Source organism: Podarcis tiliguerta (assembly GCF_965153285.1).
Source record: "Podarcis tiliguerta genome assembly, chromosome: 1".
Taxonomy (NCBI): Eukaryota; Metazoa; Chordata; class Lepidosauria; order Squamata; family Lacertidae; genus Podarcis; species Podarcis tiliguerta.
The window spans coordinates 57998274-58012137 of record NC_139534.1 but is presented as its reverse complement, the minus strand read 5'-3'; the positions used below and the strand labels follow the sequence as shown (position 1 = coordinate 58012137).

At 45.4% G+C, this 13864-nt stretch overlaps 1 protein-coding gene across 1 annotated transcript in view; it reads right to left on the bottom strand.

The window, feature by feature from the left end:
- B4GALNT4 (beta-1,4-N-acetyl-galactosaminyltransferase 4) overlaps positions 1 to 10622 on the bottom strand; it is a 154279-nt gene extending 143657 nt beyond the window's left edge. Inside the window, exon 1 of the mRNA XM_083417512.1 lies at positions 9581 to 10622. Coding sequence (XP_083273638.1) covers positions 9581 to 9731 — 151 coding nt within the window. The 5' untranslated portion in view covers positions 9732 to 10622. The remainder of the gene's footprint in view (positions 1 to 9580) is intronic.
- Positions 10623 to 13864: the final 3242 nt, after the last annotated feature.

Genomic DNA, 13864 nt, shown 5'->3' with positions numbered 1-13864 from the left:
AGGCAGTGCCATAGGAAGGGGGTGCGGTGGGTGTGGGCTGCGCCGAGTGTCATCACTGAGGGGGGTGACAAAATGGCAAAAATATGCGTTCTTAAAATAAAATTAAAAAATTGGTCTCATGAAACTTTTAGTTCAGTCAATAAACGCAACGATGTTGTGGCTTGGGCACCTGCAGGCTGCGCGCTGCCTGAAACGGCATTGTGGGGCTTGCGCCTGCCCACCACCTCTCCCTCAGCTACCCTACAGCTAAGGGGGAGGCAGCTTTGCACAGTACGCCCTGCCCTAGCTCGCCCCACCCCCAGGTGCAGGGCACGTGCAACACCCCAGGCACCCGAGAGGCTAGCTACACTGTTGACCTGAGGTCAGGGTATCACATGGATTTTTTGCTTGTGGCTCAGGAGGCATTTGGTGATCATCAGGTTTTCGTGTTGAGTGGAAGTTAAGAACTGGTGAGATAGATGGTGCTATGCTTCTGGTGCTCAAATGCACCACTTGTGTTTTCTATCCACATTTCTGCTCCCTATTTCTTGCCATATCCTACACCAAGTATCTTCTTTCTCTACCATAAATCCCTGAACAAAAAGGGAAATTGCAGTTAGGAAAGATCAGGTAAGTGTTGCCAACCACACAGACTTTTGATCAAGGAACTATTGAAGGGATATATTTTAAAACCCAGGCTCATGGGCACCCAACCAACCTAATTTTTAGGCATTAGAAACATAGGAGCCAACTCCTAGGGGCCAAGGTCCCTTCAGCCCCCTCAATAAAATATTTGAGGCGGCCAGGGCCCCCATAATTGATGGGCATTGCTATTCAAATGGTGTGTGCGCGCCACATCTTTTGATTGATTATGCAGGGCAGGGCTTATCTGCCTCCCCTCCCAATATTTTATTCAAGCTGGCACACTGATTAGAAATATGCATTGATAGCAACCTAAATGTACATGATGGGAAGGAAGAGGCTGCTGGGGAGACAATGTAAATAGGAGCCAAACAGTGACTATCTGGCCTGAGTACCTTCATTGCAATGTCTACAGAAGACAAGCTGTGAACAGCTTTTTAACCCACTGGCTCTCTCCTCTTGAGATCTCCTCCTTGTTCCAGTCTATTAGTGCTAAATTAAATGAATGTCAGATCTAAAGATCTTCCCCTGTACTACTCCAGTCAGCTGACAGCTGATCTCTCTGCCAGCCACAATTGTACAACTAAGCTACCCAGTTGGTGCACCAGATGGTCATCAGCATCTTCCTCCAGAAATGGAGGTCAGAGGAAGGTTAGCCTTTCAGCATCTGGCATTGGCACAAGGTCAGCTATAAAGCAAACCAAGAGAGCAGCCCAGGAACTGCACTCCCACCTGAGAACGCAGCAAATAAAGCAAGGCTCCAGGCTGCTCACAAGAGAGGAAAGTTCAGTTTGGAAAGAAGACCAATTCCCAGGTTTAAACAGACTTGCGAGCATGTAGGAGAAGACAGTTGCCCATCTCTGGGTCCACCTGCCAGCTGCAACCCCTCCAGCAGCCTCTTGCTCGCCACCACTGCTGCATGCTCAGTCGGTGTTAGAAACTCAGACATATAAGCTAATCACTGAATGGTTAGAGTGTTGGACTAGGACCTGGGAGACCAGGGTTCAAATCTCCACTCAGTCCTGAAACTCACTGGGTGACCTTGGAGTCAGCTGCAGCCTCCTAACCTACCTTGCAGGGTTATGTAGGGATTAACTGAGGAGAAGGGGTGAACCATCTATTCTTTGGAGAACAAGATGGGATAGAAATGCAGTAAACAAGCTCTTCTGCTTGCTTGCTTGCTTGCTTGCTTGCGGAAGCTGGAGGGGGCAGCCAGATGGAGATGTCAATCCTTAAAGGGCTTTAACAGGCTAATCACACTCTGAGGAGAGCACTGAGGGGAAAGCAGAACAACTGGGAGGGTGAAGAGGGGCAGTTGCTTACTAGACTGCTATTATTGGCCAACTGCTACTTGCCCCAGGCAAAGGGTAGGCATGCAAGCAGCTGTCTCTCAGCTAAGGATATATTAACAGCCATACAGGTGTCTCTAGGCTGCTGCAAATTGGATTTAGCTTCTTCAAACTGGAATTGAGTCAGATTTTGGCTCCAAACAGAAGCAGGTTTCAAACTTTGGTTCAGTAGCACATTCCATCAGTTACAGGTTAAGATTTCCCACCAATTTTGAATTTTAACAGCTCATTTAATTCCAGCTTAAGCTTCTGTCATTTGGATGGAAAGCACAAGCAATTTCAACAGCAATACCTCCCAAGGGAGCTTCAATAGATGCCACTCTGACCTGCCTATAGAATCCACATGACAGCCATCACTGCAGCAAAGTATTTATACTTGCATAAATCAGAATCCCAGGGGGCCCCTTCAGTTTACAACTTTGTCTCTGCTGCAGTTTCATACTTTCCACCCCCTACCTTAAAGTGCATTTTATCTAAAGCTCTTTGTCCCCTCCCCATACTTATCCCTCCCTCCATCAAGGATATTTGAATCTGAAGAAAAGCTGAAGAAAAAGACTCTTGCAGAGAGGCTCATTCAACTCTTGTGCAGCAGTGGAAGAGGCACTGCAAACCTCCTCAATTCACTCATTTTGGGGGGGTTGGGGGTGGGTCTCAATCAAACAATTTCCCTGTACTACCCTTCAATTCCTGGATTCCATTTTTTAGAAGATGCAAAAGTCTCTATTGCTTCTGTCCAGTTCATCATCCCAACTCTGCTTGCTTTTAAGAGATGTAAGAAAGAAGCAAAAACGATGCCCAAATATTCTTCACCCAGTTCTGGTGTAACATGCAAAGCAGGACTCCTGGATTTCACCTTCAGTCCTTCACCTATTTAACAAGGAAAAAAGAAAAGGAAGTGCCCCCGCCCAGCTTATAGGTAGCATATGAAGCAGCTCTTGGAACTTTCTGTTGGTACGTCATCGGTGTTCTCTCAATAACATGAAAATAGAAACAATGTCTTTTTAGCAGAGCTTTATCTTAAGAACCAAATATCATCATCATATATTTAGTTATGTCTCGCCTTTATCCTTGACAGGGATTCAAGATGGCTTACAGATAAAAAAAAGAACAGCTAAAAACATTTTTTTTTAAATCATAAAAAGCAATTAAACATTGGTAGAATTAAAAACTATAAAATCTATCAAAACTCTACACCTAAGTACAATATAAACAGCACAGCACCAGCCGTTTCATTAAAAGCAAGCAGTTCCCAAAAGTCTGTTGGAGTAAGAAAGTCCTCACTTCCTCATTAAATAATTTGCTAGTTTCTTTTTTAATAGGATCTATAATTTGCACAGGGCCTTCAGAGAAGCCCACTATAAAGATATAGCAATGAAACATCCTACATCATCATTCCCCACTTTCTCCCCTCTGCACCTTACAAACTTTGCAGAGGATACACAACCCACTGGCCACCAAGTCACAACTCTGCCTACAGACTGAGACACCACCATCCTTTGCACACTTTCAAGAGTCACGGTGAAACGGGCCATCAAATCAGTTTGATATGAATGTTTTTACAAATAACAATTGACCCATGAGCAATCACCATAAAAGGCAGTCATCAGATTACAGTCAGATAGCAAATAGGTCTGGTAAAATAGGAATGAACTTAGCCTTTGGTCACCCCACCCTGAACGTTTAGTGATTTTATATATCACTAATTCAGCTTCAAAGAAAGTCTCCCTATATTAGATCATTGGGCACAGATTCAGTGTGCACATTTGCTTTTCTGATAACAGAGTTTACAGCAGCGTTCATCTATAGGAAATTATTGTTCATCCAGTTGCACTGTTAGCAAGCTGAATCAGGCTGCAGGAGGAGGTGTTTCCTTACCACTGTACATGCCACTTTGAGTAAAAGAGCACATCAGCTGCCAGATTGGGGAGATACCCCTCATAAGGTCTGTGATGAGAAACACCGTCAGTGGTTTTCTCTAAATGCTTGCACGCATGAGAGCAGGATGTGATGGGAGTGTGTCTATAGCGAGTGTTTAATTATCCACATCCTCCTCTGTATCAGCATATCTAGTCAGCAACAAAACCACAACAGCAGCTGAATTCAGATCCGTTGGTGTCAATGGCTCAAATCACATATGTCTCCCAATTACTTCCAATAGACACACCACTTCATTGCACAGGCAAGTCTCCATAAGTGGTACTGATACATTTAAATTGCCACAGCCAATGTCCCTCCTACCTCTATGATTCTCTAACTGCATTTGAGCCTCTTCCACACATGTTAAAGGGCCAACACTCAACCAAAGGCAACACCTTCGCAGGCCACCAGTAAGTAGCTCTAAATCTTGTGTCACTCTCTCTGCTCTGAGGCAAGAAGACGGAAAACCTAGGCCCCACATATATGATTGATGGGCTCAGTGGATGGTGCTTAGTCACATCTGAATCAATGGAAAGAAGGATGTTGGCTACACATGTAGGCCCACATTCAAAGGAGCAAATATATGGTATAACAAAACAAGGCTAAGGCCCACATCCCATGGAGGTGATAAACCTGTGGGTCAATATCACTTCAGAAGACAGGTGGAGGGCTTGTGAATCTGAATGAACCTTTCCACAATACATATCACTCTGGCATCTTGGCTTTCTCCATAGAAGAAATTGTTTGCATAGGAAAACAATAGATCATCCGAGCCAGTGGTGCCACTACAACCCAACTAGCAAGCAGAGCTCCGAGGCCCTGGACCACCCAGGGTTCCTTCATGACCCCCCCTGAAGACGCCCTATGCATTGGCAGCAAGCAGCTCCAATCTTGATTTTCAAAATTTACTGATCCTGGGAATGAAAGCAGCAGACAGCTATGTCAATCAGATGCTAGCTATGAGATTGCAGGGTCAATGAGACTACTGAGGGTGCTTGGCCCAACCCCATGCTATTGCTGTACTCTCACTGATCCTGCAACCATGAAGGTGGTGTCTGATTGGCAGAGCTCACTGCCATTCTCACTATGGCACCAGCAACTTTTAAGAGTAATGTGTAAGGCAGCCGGAGCCTTGGAGAAGCCAACTGATGCAGCATTCCACAGCACATGCTGGCCAGCAGCCTTACCCTCAACTACCTTGCCTGTGAACTAGTTCTCAGTGGCATCTGCAGCAAGCAAAGTTATCTCCTGGAAGGAGAAGGCATGGGATGTCAGCTTTTGTATCTTCCACTGGTGAAACATGTGCATTCAGAAACTTACATCATTATTCACTCAAAAATATTTGTTAAAAGGGTGGGGGAGAAGAGAAAAATGTGAGCCTCTTAGCAACTGACTATCTCTGTAGGCTTTGAGAATTATGGCTTAGACAAGAACCTGCAGTACGCCAGATGTTGTTGGACTACAACTCCCATCATCCACAACCACTGGCTATGCCAGTCAAAACCGGTTGAAGTTGGGGTCCCAACAACATCTGGAAGACCACAGATTCCTCACTCCTGGTTTAGACAAACCTGTTGCCCTCCAGCCACAGCCAGCATGGCCAATGATCAGGGATGATGGGATTTGTAGTCCAACAAAATCTAGAGGGCACCAGGCTACAGAAGCCTGGTTCAGACTCCTATTTATATTTTGCCAGTCTGAAGGCTATAAAGTACACATATAAGGTTACTAGCTCCAACAAACCTTCAAAATAGATCAGACTGATAACTTTGATTCCAGGCAGGGTTGCACTGGTCCGTCATTTACACTTGATCCAGAAGTTGAGAAGAGAGTTATCCTACAACAGTGAAAAAATGTGCCCTTAATGTTTATTGCAGAAGAGCTTTATTTCAAGCTTCCCCTTTAACCATCACCCCTACTCCCACATTAGTGAAAGAAGTTGAATATCCTGCTAGATCTCTAAGAACCTCACACTGCATCAAAGAGTGAAACTTCTGTATCTATTGGTCAAAAGACTCAAATACTAGGAAAATAAGAACATTTTGTTTTAGGAAGCTCAATAACCATCTTCAATGAACTCATTATCACCCTAACAAACATCCTAATTTGAACATACTATTAACACACAAGATCTTGGAATTTACGTACATTATTTTGGTAAAGAGCATCATCAAGCAGCATAATACAGTCACTGTTCCCCCTAAACATCTTTTATTTTCTTGCAACAGCTTGCAAGAACAAGTGCAAGAGCAACTCCTTTGCACCTCAAACATTTTAGAGTGCATTCTGATGGCTCAGTCCTTTGTGTGACTTATACAGTGGTGCCTCGGTTTAAGAACAGCCCTGTTTAAGAACTATTCATTTTGCGAACTCCGCAAAACTGAAAGTTGTGTCCCAGTTTGCGAACTTTACCTCGGTCTAAGAACGGAATCCAAATGGTTAAAGGGCACCGGCGGCAGGAGGCCTCATTAGGGAAAGCACACCTCGGTTTAAGAATGGTTTTGGTTTAAAAACGGACTTCCGGAACTCATTAAGTTCGTAAACTGAGGTACCACTGTAATAGCAATAGAATTACCGTATGTAGAAGAACAGTAGTGCCGGTGAAACACTGCAACTTATGGCATGGCCAACACTGCAATTTACTCAAGGTGCTGCACTGATGTAGCAATGTTATTGCAGCACCAGAATCCGCTACTGCAAGGGTGCACAACCTGCAATCCTCCAAATGTTTCTGGAGTACAACTCCCATCAGCCCGGCCAGCACTGCCAGTGATCAGAGATGATAGGAGTTGTAGCTCAACAACATCTGGAGGGGCACAGGTTGTGTACCCCTGTGCTACTGCCGTATGAGGCATTTGGGCCATCACTGCATGGCCCATGATAGCCCAACACTATGCAACTTTTTAAAAAAATTAATTTAGGAGTCATCATTGGATTAGTATTGGAAAGCACCATAACAAAATAAATATTACTCCTATCTCTTGTAGAGGATCATTCTGTAGTCATTTAAGCACCTTACAACATCATGATCGCAAATTCTTGGTAGCGGTTAATCAAGAAACCACTTTTTAAAAAAGGAACAGCACATTTTCCAAAATACACACAGAGGCACATGCTCTATAAGAATTCATTCATCCACTAGACTGCTCACTAAAAGGTTTGTGATTAATTTAGGTACAGTACAACTCTAACAGCAGTTTTACCTCTGAAATAGGCTCAGTATTTCAACCTATGACTTTTGCTGTATAATCATTCTCAAACATCTAAAAGTAAAGCAATTTTGTGAAATATTCACACATCGTCATTTCATTTTAGGACTGAGAAAATAGCAAGTTTGACTTATTACTAAAACAACTTTATACAAGGAATTATTCCTTGATTGTTTTAAACACATTTATGATGCTCGTAATTGTAGTGACCCTTTTTAGGGATAGAGATTAGTGCCCTTTAGTAGTTCTTGAAAAGATCCTTTAGAAACAGGAAGGCCAGATACTGATGCCTAATTCACATTTTTTATCACAGAGGTGTAAATCTGAAGTAACTCTACCAAAATCGGAAGTGATCACTAGTGAAAGGGGAAGGATAACCAAATTCAATACTGTACTATTAAGTCACATTTCCCTTTCGTGAAAGAAAATAAAGCAAAATTCATCTTCTGAAGAAACCCCACATTCTTGTATAAAGTTGGCTTTTTAAAATTAAATATAGAACTGAATAGAATTGTAAACCAGAACCAGATTTCCTGAAATATGCTGAAATTTAGTTCCACTCTCTTCTGTGGCAATTATTTTGCTCTTGGAATGCAGACAATAGCCCACGCCCAACCCTTCTGTAGCCTCTGTTTTGGAAGCAGGTTTCATGATTACACAAATTTTCCCATTCCAAAAAGGACCCACAACTAAATGCCAGTTAAGATTTTTAAAACGTTGTGCCACTGAAATCAGCACACAAGGGTATGTCGTAAGGCAACACAGAGTTTTTGATTAAAATCTCTGGGACTCTGCAAAAATCACTATCTTAGCTTTCACTATAGAAATTAATGCATGTTTCTGGTCCTCTTGGTTTCACATCTTAGCTTAAAAATGCCATTTCACAGTAAAAAAAAAAAAAAAGGTTACATGTTGTAAGGCATATTTTCCAAAGAATGGTTCTAAATATCTAACCAAATCAAAGGACAGTGGAAAGCTGTCAATTTCTTGTTTTTATCAATTCCAGAACAAGATTTTAGAAACTTCGTATCTGCCAACTATGGCTCTACATCATTTCCTGTTTGTGCAAGATATGTGAATATAATGCTCATACCTGTAGCTGGAAATACACAAGTCTGAGGGTCCTGGCCCAGTCAAGAACCAAAAGCTACATTTAAATAATAACTTGAATCTGGGGAGTGCCTCCAACCCATTCGCTTGATTTTCATCTTCATGCTGTTTCTTCCATGTAGCTAGACATCAAACACATGTGCTAGTGAACAACCATCGCTGCAGAAGGTGCTCTACCCTCCTGCCTCTCCAACACCTACAAGTGCACAGCCCCCTTGGTCATCCACAACACGCCAGTGGCATAAAGATAAAGCTGTTGCTAGGTTGGTAGAGGGCTCTTTTAACAAGCCTGCACAAAACTCGGCAACTGGTTAGAGAGCTGGATTTTCCATGTGCTTTGGAATTCTCCCCCCCCCCCAACATATACAGTGGAGCTCTGTGCTCTGGATTCAGAAATGATCACACAGTCTTGCTCTAAAGAAATATTGAGTTGCTGCTACAAACACTCTGCCACAAAGACTAAAGACCTGGAGGGTTTGGACAGTTTGTTGGCAATTACAGCCAAGTGCCTGACCTGAGCTTTGAAACCCAGCTAACCACACAGAGGCTCTTCTGTATGCCTCTCTGAATCAAGATTGCCGCCTTTGTCTTGGCAATCCTTGGTACATTTACTTGGGAGTAAGTCTCCTTGGACACAGTGGGGCTTATTTCAGAGTAAACATGCACAGAACTACAGAGTTTCCAATACCAACTCTCCAGCCAAAGGGGGAGTATTCTGCAAATTGGGAGAACGTAAGCACCTTAAGAGATCAAGGGTTTGGCAAAGGCAAGAGCTCGGCTGTCCTCCTTGAACCGAGATCAATTCAAATAGCCACAGCTTTTTATTTATTTCTTTATTACAAATACTAGTGTGTTCACGTGCACTCCTTTAAAAGTTATGACCGGCACCAGGGTTGGGGAAGACACTGGGAGGCGAAATATATAGCAAATATATGAAAGGACTTTTGAGAGTTGGCACTCTACCTGCACAAAGTGCAAAAATGAGACAATGGCCTTGCTCCTAATGAGAAAAGAGTACATATCCTAAATCACTTAAAACCTAGTCCTATATCACAGCCTTTCCTCCTCTCCAGGTCAGTGGAGTAGGAATCCTAACTAACCAGCAAGTGTCAGTATTTAAAGCGGGTCTTGGTGGTAACTATTCCAGATAAAGTATTCCAGGGCACAAGAGTTGCGGTCTCTGGAGGGGGCTGCACGGGCGAGATTATTATACTTCGCTTTGATTCAAAACTAAGTAAGAGGAGGGGAGGAAAGGAAAGGATTGATTTGGGAGTAACTGAACAAAGGCTAAAGAAGATCCCCTTTGAGGTGGGGAAGGCCCTCACTCCGGGGTAGGCGGGGGGGGGGATAAAAAGGGGCCCGCCGCTTGCTTACCTCTGCCGTAGGCGAAGTGCAGGCGCAGCGCCTTGCCTTGGCGCACCAGGCTGATGTGCAGGTAGGTGAACCACACGGCGAAGGTGAGGAGCACCAGGAGCAGCAGCAGCTTGAACTGCTTCCGGATCTTCTTCACCGGGAACCACAGCATCCTCCAGGCAGCATTCCCGGGGGGGTCTGCCTGCCCCCGGGGGGTGAACGAGGGGCGCCCGGGCCGCCCTGTCCGCGAAGGGAAAGCGGCAGCGGCGGCGGCGCAGGAGGTGTTGCCGGGCGGACGCGAGGAGTGCGCGCCTAACCCGGCCGCCGGCTCGGCCCCTCGCCGCTGCTCATTTCGCCCCCAGCGCCGCTCCCCTCACAGCTACGCCCGCTCCCCGCGGGGCGCCCGCCCCTCACCTGCAACTTCGGCGCCTCGCGGCTGGCGCGAAAACTTCGCTGTGGCGCTGAGGAGGACGCGCAGAGGCGCCCGGCGGAGATGCGTGGAGGAGGCTCCTAGCGCTCTCCCCGGAGCGGAGCCCAGCCGCCTCCCGCCAGGTCCCGGCGGCGAGGGACAAAGGCATCCAGGCAACAGCGGGGAGCCATCGGGGAGGCTCCCGGCGACCGTGAGGGGAGGCGGCGGGTCAACGTCGCCCGGAGCCGCGGGGCTGGCGGGTCCCTCGCTCGCCGAGACCTCCCTCCTTCCCGCCGGGCTGCCCAGAATCCTCTCCCCAATGTGATAATCCGTGCACGGCAGGCAATGAATGGAGGGAGGGAGGAGGGGAGGGAGGAGCAGCAGCAGCAGCGCGGAGTTTCTCCCCCTCCGCCTCCTTCTCCCCGCCGCCTCCTGGCTCCGGGGCTGCTATTGCATTGCACTGGCTCCTCGGCCCGCGCTTTACATTGTCCTCCTCACGGCTGCAAAGCAGCGGCTGCTGCTGCTGCTATTACTACGCCCGTCCTGCGCGCGCGGCTTGCAGCGATGCTCTGGCGGCACCACCATCGCCTCTTCGCCACCGCCGCTGCTCTGGCTCGGCTCGAAGAGAGCAGCATCCCCACGCTGTGATGCAACCGAGGCTGAAACGGGGCAGCCAGACAGACAGGCCCGCCGGGCCCAATCGCAGCCCGGCACTTCTCCCTCCGTCCAATCCTCGGCTTCAGGAGGCGGCGGCGAAGGCGAGGCTGGGCTGTGAGCGGCGTTCATCTCCACGCCAACGTGCAAACATCCACCTGGGGAGCGGACCCAGTGGATGCAGCGGCGAGGCGGAGGGGGGGAGCAAAGAAGGAAGGCGAATGTCCTTTCACTTCCTGCAAACATCGTAGGCTTTGAGTGCAGCTTATGGAAGAGCACTGTGGCTTTTCAAGCTTCGGGAAGGAAGCTCTCCCGTTTTCTGCGTGTTGGGGCTCGTTCTGTTGCAAGGCGAATTGCAATGGTATTGCGGCCTCCCCCTAGCGAAGTTGGTACCTTCCCAACAGATGCAAGCCGATACTCTAATGAGAAGGCAGCAAAGGATGCTCCAAGATGGTTAAGGCTGGGGAGGGATGCTGGCGTAGTCTGAGGCGGCCACAGGTAGAAGTGCAAAACCGGGTGCACTTGTGGAAGGATGCAGGCGCTTTATTCTCTCGCATGTGCACAAACAGCAAGAAATCCAAACGCCCTGCACCTTATATGTGAACATCTTTGCTTTTGTCTCAAAAGTTTATTATTTCTTGCTGGAAAAGACCAGAGATCACACACTGACAACCTTCCCCAATGTGGTGCCCTCTATCTGTTTTTGGTCTACAAACCCTATTGTCCCTGTGCATTGGCTCGAGGGCACCAAACACCTTGGAGAAGGCTGTCATAGAATCGTGGAGTTGGAAGGCATCCCCAGGGGTCATCTAGTCCAACCCCCTGCAATGCAGGAATCTCAACTTGAGCATCCATGACAGATAGCCATCCAACCTATGCTTAAAAAACCTCCAATGTCTACTCGGCCAAACTAGCAATTCAAGACCGTTGCCTCACCTGCAAATCAGGAGTGGGGGCAGGTTCTCAAACTTTGCACTTCTGGGTTTGTTTGTTTGTTAAATTCAGTTTCCACAAGGTGTTCTAATAGTGTTATGATGTTCAGATACTGAAGATGTGTCCAAATATGCTCTCTGTTGCAAGGTTTTCCTTTTATATTGCTCACAATATAACAACATTACAACTTAAAGCCTGTTTTCTTCGCCTCTGACAGTTCACAAAGACAGACAATAAGAGCTTGGGAGAACTCAAACATTTGCATGCTGTTTTGGGATATTTTACCACGTTAGGTTATATCCTGTTTTTATTGAGCACCCCTCCTGATCTTCTTCTTAATCATTCATTAATCCCACAATTTCCCCATCACTTTCCTAACTCCTAAATGTTGGTTTCTTCTCTCTTTTTTTTAAAAAAGGGAATTTGTTGCACTAGACTAGAGTAACCACCCGATAGAAATTGTTCAGTTTGTTTTGAGTGACACAGCACAAAGAATGGCCCTCTATGCACTAGCTGGGAAGGGGAGAATGGAAACAGAAAAAGGAGTTAGGCAAAATCACTATGAATTGTTGTGGGGATTTGGAGGTTTAATCTGAAATCAAGATGGATTTGGGTTTGTTGGTGTCTCTTACAACATGGATGTTGTAGATTTTAGAAAGGTAAAATAATATTAGAATTAGAGCTGTCAGAGATGCACAAAGGAAACTGTTTGAATACTTAGGAACTTGGCAAAGACTGTGCAGATTTTTATATTATGGATGCATATTTTGTATTATTAATGCTATTGTGTAATACAGGTTTGTCGTGGATTTTGCCTAGAACAATAAACTTATGAACTGAACTAGGGTAGCAGAGCCCTTTAATCCACTTCATGTGGGCAAACATAAAGTTTTGCACTTGGACTGGTCCTGCAAAATAGTGAGGCTAGAGGCTATGAGCATTAACAATCTTCTGTAAACTTGTTCCTGAATGAATATGCATTGTCTTAGTCTGTAGGGCACATTCTCTGCTTGCTCTTTTCAATAGCCAAGTTCCGTCTATAGCCTAAGCTTTTCTCCTGTCTACCTAATCCTGCTCTCTGGAATCTCATCAAACCTTCTAGGATATCCTACCAAGAAGCAATGCAAGCAGGATGTGGCTGGGCTAAGAAAACATGGTAGACAGACATGTTGGAATCAGCTGACAATGGGCTTCAGAAAGGAAAGGTCACATCATTCATTACGCTATAACAGGCACGTCCAACTCCCAAGAGACTGCAATCTACTCACAGTACAAAAAAAACTGGCAGTGATCTACCCAGAGTTGTTGAGCTTTTTTTTAGGGTGGAGATCACAAGGGGTCCCAGGATTGACCAGGAACTTCCTGTGATCGACCAGTAGATCGCAATCGACCTGTTGGACATGCCTGCACTATAATAAACTGATGCAAAGATGAGAACAAAAACACTATGTTTAAATTAACAATAGCACTGTATTCCAGATATAACACATGGCATGTTTTACCCTGCCTTTCAATCTGATGGAATCATGATTGATGGGTTATCTAAAAGCATTTTAAAGTGCAGTTAAGTTTATCAAGATTACAGTATACAAATACTAGGAATTATGAGTGCTTTCCTTTCAAACCATCATTGTATTATCTCGATTAGGCCTGGGAAGGGTTCCTCCCAGAACTTGATAACATAGAAAGAAAAAGTAAAGAGAAAACTCCAATATCCACAGTAGGACAATATCTTATTTAAGACAATTAAAATGTTTAAAAATAGTGTGCAAGCTTTCGAGATCACTATTTTGTGACATTTCAGTAAGAAAATCCACAAACAAAAACCAGACATCAACCCAACATCATCTCTGGGACCAAACCGCAGAATTGTTGTCAAATACTAAGTAGCTTACATGTTAACTTTTGACTTTTGGTTCATGAAAAGCAGCTTGGCTGGATTTTTAGGCTATCTATTAGTTTGGGAGATGTTGGGCAGGATATGAATAGGAACAGGGCTGTTTCTTAGCCACTACACTTAGTCCAGAAAGACTGCACTGTGGACCAAAGGGGCCTCTGGGTTGACTCTCATCTCTTCCAAGATCTCAGGTGGCTAGAGAAAACCACTCAGGTTTTTGTAGGCAATATGAAAACAATAGGTAGCACTTAGTGTGTTCTGCCCCTTTTCTTATTTATATTTATTGCATTTATCGCTTACTTTTTCTTCAAGGAGTACAAGGTGACACACACATTTATTCCCCATTTTACTCTGGCAACAACCCTGTAATGGTTCTAGGGGTTGCTCATGCGTAAGCTTGTCCCAACCTCTG